Here is a 14,170-nt window from a genome sequence, read left to right as displayed (position 1 = left end):
GAAAAGATGGTTCAAGTTATGTATGCTAAATCTAGGATTTAGGAGGGTCAAAAAGTTGATGATCAGTAATGAAGGAGTCAGGTGATGGGTGCAGGACAGCCTGCACTGAAAGTTTTTGGAGTGTACTGCCCTGCCTGCTTTGCTTTCACTGCACTCCAGCACCACATATAGTGCCTAACAGATAGCAGGTCAGTAAGTGCTCAGTAAACATCTCTTGCATGCATGACTGCATGAATGAATGAGAGGGATTAGAAGCTGGATTAGTCCCGGGAGCAGAAAAAGTACATTAGGCCACTCTCTATATTGTATATTAAAATTCTCAGCATTCTCAGAGCAAACAACACTGATATTTCTGACTGATGGGAATGGAGCAAGGTAGGATTGGGTGAGGACGACACACCAAGGGTACTACGAAGGTATGGGGAATGAGCTATGACTTCTCCTTGGCATGGGACTTTTAGGGAAGTTTTAGGAAGATCAACCAGAATAGTTAGTCTACTAAGTTTTTGGGCAAAAAAGATGACTCGTATCATTTTAGCCCAAATATTGGGCTTCTGCAAAGGAGTTCAAACTCTCTGTTCATTCATCCATTTATTTAGCCAGGGTTTATTGAACATATTATATATCCCAGGCATTATTTCTTATTTCAAGAACATGATTTGCAAAGATCTGAGAATTAGGGGCACAGGAACATCTCCAATTACAAGACTTGGAAACAAAAGTCAAAAACCAAGTAACTGTTGTAGGAAGAGGGTTATGCTATCATTGTTCATAAAACCTGGAAACCTGGGATCTATAACCAGTAATGGTACAGTGTGGCACTAGCATGTCCTTTCAATTCTCTTTTTCTCTCTAAAGGAAAGTGGTGGCATAGAAGCTCCTACTGTCCCTTGTAGCTATTATTCCATTTTTCAGTCTACAGTGATCTCTGTATGTTCACAAAGTCATCAGAGATGCATAGAAAAGAACGCCGTGCAAATGGTCATACTCTAAATGCCCAAATGCTCCCATAAATTTGGTTTGAAAATACCCTCACGAAACCTGAATTGACCAGCCTTATAAATTGATGCTATCCATGCCCCCTTCAGTTTGAAAAATGGTGAAGGGATATTAGACACAAAAGAGACTTGGTTGTAAGTTTATTTATAATAAGGATCTTGCACATCCTTGGAGGTCGTTGCTGGTTATTGCTGGTTATATGTTAGGCATATATAGAATCCTAATTATAGGTTTTAGGTCAGAATCAATGCCCAGGCATGGTGGGGTGAATGCATTTACCTAACTCCTGCTTTGTACTTCTTACTATATTCTTAGCCATATATACTAAAATTGTTTTAACTGATTTTCACAAAATAGAACTTTTTAGAGAGTGAGTACAAGTGGCAAAATAATGCTATTTTATAAGAGAGATTGCCAAATCACAATTGTTTTCTTTTCCTTTTAATGAACATTTTTCCTTTTTAATTTTAAAATATGTGCTTCTTGGGAAAAAAGTAAAATAATTCAGAAGCATACAAAGTAAAAAGTGAAAGATCTTTGTCCTCCACCTCATCCTCTGCCTCTCGCTAATTCTTTTCTTCCCCCCTTCCAAAGAAATGATCACTGCTAATGGTTTGGATGGTATCTTGTCTGATGTTTTTCCTACATTTATGTATTGGGGTTAGAGTTGGGAGAGCTGGACTGGTAGAAAGAGAGACAGAGAAAAAGAGAGAGATCTGCAACTTGCTCTTTCACTGACTATATCCTGAGCGTTTTTTTCATATCCCTGTAAAAAGATGGGCATCATCCTTTTGAAGAGCATCTTGCATTCAGTTGGATTGTCCTGAAATTCATTTAACCATTTGCCTATTAGCACATTAATGTTATTTCTATTTTTTCTTATAAATAATAATACAATGACTATCTTTTCACTACCACCCCTAAGCTTGACATACACCTCTTCATTTTAAAGACTTGGTAATTTCCTTTTAGAAACATCTTATTTTGGAAATTTTCAAACACGTAACAGAAATAGAAATAGAACAATGGGCACACGTACTCATCACCCAGGTAATGGTATCAAATCACACCCCACCCACTCCTTAACCTTTCCCATTTGTTTTGAAGCCAATCTCCAACAGTGTATCATTTCACCCATAAAATAGTATATCTCCAAAAGATAAAGACAAAATTTTAAATGTAGTCACAATACTGTTATCCCATTTTTAAAATTATCACTATTTTTCTGTCCTAACAAAATGTCAAAAACCATATCATTTTCAAGAGGATTCCATAAGTGTCATCTGTTATGTACCTATATCTGTACTTACCCTTTAGATCAACTGATTATATAATCAGTTAAGTCATGGAAATATAAATAATATATTTATATTATATATTGATCTAAAGGATAAGTATAGAGATATGTATATCACAATTGTTTCATACTCTCAGTGTGATTTTAGAATTGAATTTGGCTTTTGCTTTATATATTTCAAAGCTATATTTTAGGTTTATAAAAACTCATGACTTTTTTATGACTCGTACATTTTTGTCATCTAAAATATTATTTCTTGCATTTAGTATTTTTCACCTTAAACTCTATTTTGTCTAATATTAATTCTGACTCCTACTTTGTTTTACTTGTTGATCTTTTTATTCTTTCTTTTGTTTTTAAAGAGACATCTCAGTACAAATCTGATTTTTTAACCCAATTGAGGGTTAAAAATTTATATAATTAAGGACATTGATGTTTTTATATAATTAAGGACATTGATGTTTTTCTTCGAGTTCCATCATCTTATTTGATGTTGTTAAACAGTCTCGTTGCTTCTTTTTAAATTTTCCTTTGCTGCCTTTAGCTTGATTGATGGAGTTTCTTTTCCCCTTTCTCTGTTTAGAAGTTATACACAATTTTTGTATCATTATTATAGCTACCTTTAATTTTTCCCAGCTCTTTCTTTCAAATTTTTCACACTTAAGGAAAAGTTGTCAGAATAACATAATAATCACCGTACCCTTTACCTAGATTCACCAGTGGTTACATTTTGCCACATATGCTGCATAAGTATACATACGAAGAGATTATTTGGCCTGGCCATTTGAGAGTAACCTACAGATCTCAAGAATGAAGGAGGCAGGTGATGGATATGACACTTCATACCTGAATACTTCAGCCTGTATCTCCTAAAAAGGACATTTTCCCATATAACCACAATACAGTTATCTCACTCAAAACATGTAACATTGATAGAATGTTGTTATCTAATGTCCATGTTCAAACGTCTCTAATTGTTCAAAAAAATCCCTTTTTTAGATTTTTTAAGATATAGGATCTAATCAAGTTTCCATATCATATTTCTTTAGTCTCCTTTAATCAAAATAGTTCCCTAGCTTTTTTTAAATCTTTCAGGACATTAGTATTTTTGAAGTATGCAGTCCAGTTGTTTTATGGAATGCCCTTCAGTTTGGCTTTGTCTAATTGTTTTTTTTTTCATGATTACACTCAGTTCACACATTTTTGGCAAGAAAATAATTTATGTTGTTTTCATCACAGTGTCACAAATTAAAGGTGCATGAGGTCAGTTTGTCCAATTACTGGTGATGTTAAAATTGGTCATTTAATTAAACTGGAGTTTGCCAGATTTTCCTGTTTTACTGATTTTATTTATTATATTTTATTTCTACTTATTTTATTCCTTTCCCCCTTTTTAAAAACTAATTTAGTGTGTGACAATTTGAGATCTGTATGAATATCCTGTTTGCCAACAACCTTTCACCCAGCGGTTTTAGCTTTCATTGGTGATCTGTGCCTGAGTAAATATTTATGAAAGTGGCTACTTCTACCACTTAAGCCACTTCTGAACCTTTCTTCAAAATTCATCTCAGGTATCACATCTTTAGAAAGCTGTCCCTTACTCCTCTCCTCTCATTCTGATATAGATGAGTCTTTTGTGCTCCCATACTAACCTAACATCTTAGCACTTACCTCAGGCTAAGTGTTGGTTTACTTGTAGATTTCTACAAGAACTGATTGACATCCTTTGGTAAGTAAGACCTTTGCTTCCCCACCTTCACATTTACTGTTAGGTTTGTTCTTCTTTTTAAACGTTTGTTTTAGTATCACTCTATACTCATGGATCCTTTTCTTTTAAGATCGAATACATTACAATCCATTTATAGTCAGTATTTTTTGAAGGCTAAGTTGTCCCAAATTTGGCAAGTTAAAGCCTCGTTAAGCTGTCTCCTGAGCCCATCAGTTTTTTTTTAGTATTTACTTAGTTTCTGACATAAAAAGATGTTGCAAGTTTACCTTGTACTTTTCTGGTTCAAAACCTGGATTCAGCCATTTCCTCAAGGAATGCTAGTTCCTTTTAGTGGTGAATGGCATTTAGAAACCAAGATCTAAAGCATGCTCAGTGCTATGGTGTCATCATTTCTGGGTTCTGAGAGAGCCATATCTTTTAATCATACATTCACACTGATACCCCCAATTTTACTTCAAAACCACAGGATTCTTCTTCTCTTTCACTCATTCCATATTAGTATTTTTCTTCTGCCATAGTGAGAATCCTGGTTTCAACAGCTTCAACATTTACCTATTTGCTCAGTCCAATAATACACACAAACGAGTTTCATGATTCCTATACCCATACTATTGCCAATAACAAACTTGATAAGTTATTTTTGCCTTCCGAATACACCACACTGAGCATATAGAGTCCAGCAAGTACTATATTCAAAAGTATTCAAATTGCTTTTTACATTTGGGCCTGTTTTTATTCCATGTGGGGTTTTCTCCATATTTGTTTATTTAATTTTATTTTATGAATGCTAACAGTTAGCATGGCTACAATAGCAGAATACACATTCTTTTATGTGCACATGAGATAGTCATGAAGATAGACCATGAAGATAGACCATTTGCTGTGCTATAAAATAAGCCTTAGCAAGAGTAAAAGAATTGAAATCATACCATATATGTCCTCATCACAGTGGAATTAAATTAGAATTCAATAACATATCTGAAAAATTCCTAAATATTTGTAAATTTAAAAATGTTTCTAAATACTCCTTAAGTCAAAGCAGAAATTACAAAGGAAATTAGAATATATTTAGAACTGAATAAAAATGAAAGCATAACATGTCAAAAATTGTGCAATTCTATTAAAACAGTGCTAAGAAAGATATGCCTTTAAATACTTTTATTAGGAAAGAAGAAAAGTTGAAACTCAGTGAACTATGTTTCCATATTAAGAATCTAAAAAAGGAAATTGAATTAAACCCAAAATCTGTAGAAGAAACGAGGAAATAATAGAGCAGAAATCTGTGAAACAACTTAAAAAAAAAAAGTAAACAGTAAAACCAAAAGCTGATTAGTTGAAAAAAAATCATTAAAAGTGATTAACCTCTAGATAGGCTATGACAATAGGAGAGATAACACAAATTATGGATTTCAGGAATAGAAGAAGGAATATTAGTACAGATCCTACAGACATTAAAAGGATAATAAGGGAATATTACAACTTTATGCCAATAAATTTCACAATTTAGATGAGATAGATAAATTTCCTGACAGACAAAAATTACCAAAATTGATACAAAAAGAAACATGAAATATATGCTAAATAAATTGAATTGTAATTTTAAACATTCCAACACTAAATGCAATGTGGTATCCTGGATTGGATCCTAAAAGACATTGGTGTGAAGAGTGATGATATTTATATAAAATCTGGAGTTTAGTTAGTAGTGTTTGATCACTGTTGACTTCTTAGTTTTGACAAATGTATAATGGATGTTTTACTATATTGCAAGTTTTCAATTTTCTTACATTTTAAAATAGAAATTATATTTAAAATCAACAACACAAAGAAAATTCCAGGCCCAGACAGCTTCATTGATGAATTTTATCAAACATTCAAGGAACAAATAATACAAATCCTACATAAACTCTTTTTAAAAATAGAAAAGGAAGATTTTCCAACTTGATTTATTAAAACAGCATTTCTCTAATACTGAAACCAGAAAAGGACATTGTATGAAAACTACAAAACAATATCCTTCATGAATATAGATGAAAAATTATTAATAAAATATTAATAGAATACAGAAATATATAAAAAGAAGAATACTTTATGACCAAGTAAGGCTATCCTAGGATGAATGACTGGTTTAACATTCAGTAATCAGATTAACTCACCATATTAATAGAATGAATGAGAAAAACCATGTAATTCAAGGCCGGGCATGGTGGCTCATGCCTGTGATCCCAGCACTTTGGGAGGCCAAGGTGAGTGGATCATTTGAGATCAGGAGTTTGATTTGAGACCAGCCTGACCACCATGGTGAAATGTTACCTCTATTAAAATACAAAAGTTAGCTGGGCATGGTGTTGTGCGCCTGTAGTCCCAGCTACTGGGGAGGCTGAGGCATGAGAATCATTTGAACCTGGGAGGCAGAGGTTGCAGTGAGCTGAGACCGTGCCTCTGTACTCAGCCTGGGCAACAGAGTGAGACTGTCTCAAAAAAAAAAAAAAAAAAAACCAAAAAAAGGAAAAAGAAAAACCATATAATTCAATAATACACATACAAAATATTGACCAAATTCAATACCAAATCATACCAAATTATGATAAAATTTCAGCAAATGAGAAATAAAAAGGAACTGCTTCAACTTGATAAAAATGTCTATGAAAAATATATAGTTGAAAATATTCTTAAAGGTGAATACTGAACATTTTCCTCTAAGACCGAGAACAAGACAAGGAATAATACCTGCTCTCACCTCTTCTATTCAACATTGTGCTACAGGTCCTACCCAGTGTAATAAGGCAAGGAAAATAAGGCATAGAGATTGGAAATTAAAAAAAAAACAAAACTTATATATGTGTTTTGTTTTTCTAGAACACTGAGCCAAAAGACAGGAAATGTTTGAATCTTGGTGTCGGAAAACAAATTTAAAAGAAAAAAGTATTTTACACATTTAGAAGATTTTTAAATGACAAGATCCATTTAAACATAAAGTTAGAGCATTTCCTAGAATGGAATTATTTTATTTTTAGAAGTATTTGCAAAAAGCATGATCATCTGTGTAAATAAAAATCCTAAAATATCTACAGTAAAGCTATAATAATTAATTTTAACAAGGTTGTAAGATACAAAATTCAATTTACAAAAACCAATTACTTTTTTAATATATTAGCAACCAACAATTGGTAATTACAATTTTAAAATACAACATTTAAAATAGAACCCAAATTATAAAGTAGTAAGTGTTAAATTTAACAAAATATGTCATGAGACCTGTATGGTGAAAACTACAAAACATCTCTGAGAGAAATTAAATAAAACCTAAAGAAATGGAGAAATATACCATGTTGATGGATCAGAACACTTGATATTTTAAGATGTCAGTTTCCCCATTAACCTACAGATTTAATGCAGTCCATAGTTCAAACTGATTCTAAAAATATACAAATGAAATGGAACTAACATAGGCTAGTTTTAAGACTTTTTACAGAAATGAAGTAGTCAAAACCCTTTGATATTGGCATAAAGATAGACATGCAGATCAATGAAACAGACCAGATAGCTTAGAGATAGACCCACAAATTTATGGTAAATTGTTTTTGGACAGAGTTGCTCAGGTAATTCTATGAGGAAATTAGTCTTTCCAACATATGATTCTGGAGCAACTGGATACCCTTATGGAAAAAAGGTGAATTGTGACCCTCACCCTACTCCATAAAAGCAAATATTTAAAAATAGATCTAGACCTAAATGTGAAAGCTAAATTTTAAAAACTTCTAAATGAAAGCATAGGAGAAAATATCTGTGACCTTGACCTTTGCAATTTTTGCCTACATAGGACACAAAAAGTACATGAACCATAAAAGGAAAAGATTAATAAATTGAGCTTTATTTTTAAAAAGTAAATAGCTCTGCAGTTCAATAGACAGTATTAAGGAAACAAAAAGGCAAGCCATAGACTGGAAAAAAAAATATTTGCAATACTTATATCTGACAATGGACTTGCATTCAGAATACATGGAGAACTCTTATATTCCAATAATAAGACCACCTATGTTTCTTTGTTTTTGTTTTGTTTTTTGAGACAGGGTCTCCCTTTCTGTCTCAGGCTGAAGTACAGTGGCACGAACATGGCACTCAAGCAATCCTTCCTCCTCAGCCTCCTGAGTAGCCAGGACTACAGGTGCACGCCACCACACCTGGCCATTTTTAAAATTTTTTGTAGAGATAGAGTCTTGCCATGTTGCCCAGGCTGTTCTCAGACTCCTGGGCTCAAGCAGTCCTGCCTTGGCCTCCCAAAGTGCTGGGATTATAGGCATGAGATACCACACCCTGCAAGTTTTTTTTTTTTAAGCCAAAATAGTTTAACACACTTCACAAAAGATAAAATATAAAAGGCCAAAAAGCCCAAATGATTCTCACTATCATTAGTCATCAGAGAAATGCAAAAAACTAAAATCACAATGAAATGCCCTATGGCCCCATAAAAATGGCTAAAATTAAAGACTCGCTATATGAATTGCTGACAAGAATGTGGTTTTATACATTGCCAGTGGGAATATAAAATGACACAACCACTTTGGAAGACGGTTTGGCAATTTCTTATAAAGTTAACTGACAATTAACATACAATTTTGCCATTTCATCACCCTTTATCCAAGAGAAAGGAAAACATGTCCACACAAAAACTTGTACATTAATGTTTAGGGCAGCAAGCCCAAACCAAAGACTACCCAAATGTCCATCAACAGATGACAGGATAAACAAAGTGTAGCCTATCCCCAGAATGGCATAATACACAGCTGTAGAAGACGATGCATTACGGATAGATGCCACAGTATGGATGGTTCTCACAAAGTTATTCTGAGTGAAAGAAGCCAAACTCAAAGGAGTACATACTTTATGATTACATTATATGAAGCTTTAGAAAAGACAAATGTTTATGGATAGAAAGCACATCAGTAGTTGCCTGCGGTTGTGTGTGGGACCTGGATTGATCATGCTGGGGCAAAAGGTAGCTTTTGAGGGTGATAAAAATGTTGTATATTTTCACTGTGGTGGTGGTAGTGGTGGTGGTGGTGGTTACTCAGATGTATAAAGTTAGCAAAAACTCATCAAGATGTACTTTGTGAATGTTATCACATCAGTGAAGAATGATTGTTTAAAATGGTCATGTTTGAAATTTCAACACCATTTAAATGGGTTGCAATTAAAGAAGTTTCATTCTCTTCCCTACTACTTGTAATCTGTTCCCACTAACCCCTGTAGGTACCCAGTTTCATTAGTTTCTTGATTATTTTTTCTCTGTTTTTGATGTAAGTATATGTGCATAGATACATATTGTTCCAGATATTTCACAAATTAAACATAGCATACTATGCATAAATTTTTGAAACTTGCTATTTTCTTTTTTATATTTAAATCAACCCACTTACCATTTTTAATTTATTTTACTGTATATATATAAGTTTACAATAAGTTTTGATATACAGAGCAAAATGGTTACTATAGTCAAACAAATTTACATATCCATCACCTTCCCTAGTTACTTCTCTTCAGTATGTGTGTGGTAAAAGCATCCTACTCTCTTAGCAAAATTTCAGTATACATTATTAAAGATAGTCTTCATGCCATCCATAGTTATCTAGGCTTATTCATTCTACCTAAGTGAAAATTTGCACCCTTTGATGTACTTCTCCCTGTTTCCTCCCCTCCTCATCCCTAGTAACCACCATTGTTTTATTCTCTTTTCCAATTTATTTGACTTTTTTTGTTTTTGTTTTTGTTTGAGACAGAGTCTCGCTCTGTCGCCCAGGCTGGAGTGCAGTGGTGCAGTCTCAGCTCACTGCCAGCTCCACCTCCCAGGTTCATGCCATTCTGCTGCCTCAGCCTCCCGAGTAGCTGGGACTACAGGCGCCCACCACCACGCCTGGCTAATTTTTTGTATTTTTAGTAGATGGGGTTTCACAGTGTCAGCCAGGATGGTCTCGATCTCCTGACCTCGTGATCCACCCACCTTGGCCTCCCAAAGTGCTGGGATTACAGGCGTGAGCCACCATGCCCAGCCTAATCAATAATCTTTTGGAGTAGCCTGTCCCATTTTTTCAAGAGAGAGGTAATATATCTTCTTAGAACTTTCCGATGATATGCAATACCTACTTAGAACATTCTTCTCCATTTGTTGCTGTTGTTCCCTTGGGAGTTTAGTTGGGTGCTTCTCTTTCATGCTGTTAATTTTCGTCAGATATTTGGTGGTTCTTGTCTATTTAAATTTTAAATTACATTTAAATCCTAGGTTGATCATTATTGGTTACTGCAGAGCATTTTCTTGGGACAAATGATAATCTTTGGTCCTTTGTTCCCCTGATCTTCTCTTTCACATGTACGCAGTTAGATTCTTCTGTTCTCATGGCTTTCCAATCAATCAGATACCATTTGATTTATATTTTTTATAAATGTCCCCACTATCTCAGTTTGCTGATGGCACCCTTCTCAAAATCCAATGCTATTATGGATTTACTGAGTTTCACTCTGTCGCCCAGGCTGGAGTGCATTGGCATGATCTCAGCTCACTGCAACCTCTGCCTCCCAGGTTCAAGCAATTCTCCTGCCTCAGCCTCCTGAATAGCTGGGATTATAGGCACCCGCCATCATGCCCCGCTAATTTTTGTATTTTTGTAGAGACAGGGTTTCACCAGGATTTATTTTTTTAAGTAACTTTTGTTTCACTTCAGAAGAGGGTAAGGAAGAGAAGTAAAATCCAACTCATTTTTTCAACACATGAAAGAATTACTTAGCCCCTACTGTATATAAATCGTGGCTGTTGGAACTAATAGACAGATGCCTCCGAGGGTGCCCCCTGGCTAAGCACTGAGCAAGACCTCATGTAGTCTCATTGTTCAGATGAAGTTCTAATAACTCAGTGTCTGAATCTCAGCTTTGTAGGTTTAATTTCTCTCATCAGTAGGCTCGTGTAGAAATCCTGAAGCTGATGTATTCACTTAGAGCACAGTAGCCCACCTCTTCACTGATTTTACTCTAAAAAAAAATAACTGCATGAACTTCGTAAACAAGGCCAGGTGCCATGGCCTATAATCCCAGCACTTTGGGAGGCCGAGGCAGGAGGATTGCTTGAGCCCAGGAATTCAAGACCAACCTGAGCAACATAGTGAGACCCCCCTTCTCCATTAAATTAAAAAATCAAAAATAAAAGAGAAAAAAATTATAAACAGAACTCTAATTATAAGAACTAAAACACATTTTTCATTAAATTTTGTATACATGTTTAAAGGACTACAATTGAAAATGAATTTAAAAAAATTTTTAGAGTCACCAAATTAAATACAGACTATCCAAAATGTTGCTTGAATAAAATAAATAAATGTTACAAATCTAGAATATTCTGGTTGGCCTAGCCAGTGACTTCTTTCTCTCATTAGGCAGGTGATCATGGAAAGCAGTATTACAATCACAGAGTTGTTTGGTAAGCCTCGAATCAGAGCAAGAAGAGATAGTTGAATGATGTTAATGATAGTTCTTTACCGAGTTAGAGAGTCATCCACCAATTAGTGTGGTGGTAGCTTTATCTTTAGTAAAGGTTTATACTTGCTAAGAGGACCATAGCTTTCCCATCAGTAGAGCTCTGCCAGCCATAGAGAGTACAGCACGAACACTGCAAATTTGTTGTCTACCTGACCCCCATTTTTTGGTGTTATCTTACAGCTGCATCCTACTATACTATAGTAGCTGCATCCTACTATACTTTACCTAACAAAAGTGACAGAACCAACTCTGGAATCTCAAGCTCAGAGAGGCCACTCTATTCCTTAACTCCACCTTATCCAGTGTTCCATCTCATTTTGGATTTATGGGCATCTTGAGGGCTTCTAGGGCTGGATTACCCGCAGACAGTAAACAGATGGTGCTGAGCAAAACCTTACAGCATGGATGTGCATCACTCCTGTTGGGCAGGCAGTGAAAAAGTGGAGTTCTAGATGCAGACAGTAAAGTCCTCTTGGGCTCAGGTAACCAGAGGGTCTCACTAGAGTTGAGGCCAGTCAGTTCCCCTACCCCACCTTTTGAGATAATAATGATTCTTCACTAGCACTACTGACTTGTCCTTCCATAGACTTTATTTGTAGGAAATTAGCTGCAATTTCCTGCAATTTATAAATAAGACTCCCTATAAGGAAAAAAAACATGATTTCCCATTTTTTTATATGTATTGTTTAGAGGGTTGAAATAACCATGAACTTAAATCTGGAGTATTTAAGACATGGTGCTGGATAAACACAGCAGGGCTCCCTTTGCAATTTCCATTGGAGAATTTGTGCTCTAAGAATGAGCAGAGCAGAATTAATGCTGAGTCCCTCTGCCACCCCTCCAACAAGTCTCCATACCCAGTGAGGTCAGAGCTGTCCATTTTGTTCTCCCAACTTTCCCCTAAGAACTAAAAATAACAATATTAGCAAAGCTAACACATCTGTAGCGCTCACTGTATGCCATCCACTGTTCTAACAGCTTTATATAGAACTGTACCTCTAATAAAGAATGCATGTGTCTTTTGCAGTTGTGAAGATGACCTCTCCGAGGACAGAGAAGAGCTTCTGCATGGGATTTCAGAGCTGGACATCAGCAACTCGGATTGTTTCCCATCCCAGCTGCTAGTGCATGGGGCTTTAGCCTTTCCTCTAGGGTTAGATTCCTACCATGGCTGTGTTATAGCGGCTGCCCGCTATGGCCGGGGCCGGGTGGTTGTGACTGGCCATAAGGTATTATTCACTGTTGGTAAACTGGGCCCCTTTCTGCTCAATGCTGTCCGCTGGCTGGATGGGGGCCGCAGAGGCAAGATTGTGGTGCAGACAGAGCTGAGAACCCTGAGTGGCCTCCTCGCAGTGGGGGGCATAGACACCAGCATCGAGCCCAATCTGACCAGTGATGCAAGTGTCTACTGCTTTGAACCCGTGAGTGAAGTGGGGGTCAAGGAACTGCAGGAGTTTGTAGCAGAGGGTGGCGGGCTATTTGTTGGAGCCCAAGCCTGGTGGTGGGCCTTCAAGAACCCCGGAGTGTCCCCTTTGGCTCGATTCCCAGGAAACCTCCTCCTCAACCCCTTTGGCATCAGCATTACAAGCCAAAGCCTCAATCCAGGGCCCTTTCGTACTCCTAAAGCAGGGATAAGGACCTATCACTTCCGCTCCACCTTGGCCGAGTTCCAGGTTATAATGGGCAGGAAGAGAGGAAATGTGGAAAAGGGCTGGTTGGCAAAGCTGGGACCAGATGGTGCAGCTTTCCTGCAGATTCCCGCAGAAGAGATCCCTGCCTACATGTCTGTGCATCGACTCCTGAGGAAGCTGCTAAGTCGATATCGGCTTCCAGTAGCAACCCGAGAGAACCCTGTTATCAATGACTGCTGCAGAGGTGCTATGCTTTCCCTGGCCACAGGGCTGGCCCACTCTGGAAGCGACCTCTCTCTGTTAGTCCCAGAAATTGAAGATATGTACAGCAGCCCCTATCTGCGCCCCTCAGAATCTCCTATCACCGTCGAGGTCAACTGCACCAATCCAGGTAAGGAACAAGGGTTGGAAGCTCAGTATTATGGGAATGGGGGAATGGGGACAGGCTGACATCAGCAGTCCATTTCAGGGACCCGATCATGTCCAGAGGGTGGTCTCCATTTTTTACCATGAACTTTGAAGAAGATAAGGATTGGGATTTTAAGTACTGTTTGGAAGAGTTGAGTCAAGGCAGCATGTAGGGGAAGATACGTGCTTACGAAGGGTCTCTGGTGATGCTGGGTGGAGGTGGCATCATGGAGGAGGGATAAAGTCTGCCTACCCCTCCTACTTTTGGCAGGCACCAGATATTGCTGGATGAGTACTGGGCTCTACATACCTGGAAGGCAAATTATAGAAGTCTCACTGCCTGAAGCTGCTGCCTCTGCCGACCTGAAGGTAAGGCCATGCCCCACCTCACCATGTAACATGGAAGCCAAAGGCTCTTCCTAGCACAGTCAGTATCTTATTTGATTCTCACAAAGCCCTGTTGGTAATACAGAGCAGGTGATTTTACCCTTGTTTTAAGGATGAAGTAACTAAGGTGCAGAAAAGCTGATTGATTGATTGATTGATTGATTGATCAATTGAAATGTATAGAGCTAATAC

At 36.9% G+C, this 14,170-nt stretch overlaps 1 protein-coding gene across 7 annotated transcripts in view; it reads left to right on the top strand.

The window, feature by feature from the left end:
• Positions 1-14,170, top strand: part of TCAF1 (TRPM8 channel associated factor 1) — a 51,891-nt gene that overhangs the window by 27,001 nt on the left and 10,720 nt on the right. For all 7 annotated transcript variants that reach the window (XM_008973976.4, XM_003820526.7, XM_008973980.4 and 4 more), the window contains 2 exons: positions 12,580-13,574; positions 13,863-13,960. In XM_008973976.4, coding sequence (XP_008972224.1) covers positions 12,580-13,574; positions 13,863-13,960 — 1,093 coding nt within the window. The remainder of the gene's footprint in view (positions 1-12,579; positions 13,575-13,862; positions 13,961-14,170) is intronic.

This window comes from Pan paniscus, chromosome 6 (assembly GCF_029289425.2).
Source record: "Pan paniscus chromosome 6, NHGRI_mPanPan1-v2.0_pri, whole genome shotgun sequence".
Lineage (NCBI taxonomy): Eukaryota > Metazoa > Chordata > Mammalia > Primates > Hominidae > Pan > Pan paniscus.
The sequence above is the reverse complement of the archived record's forward strand: the minus strand, read 5'-3'. Positions and strand labels throughout refer to the sequence as shown.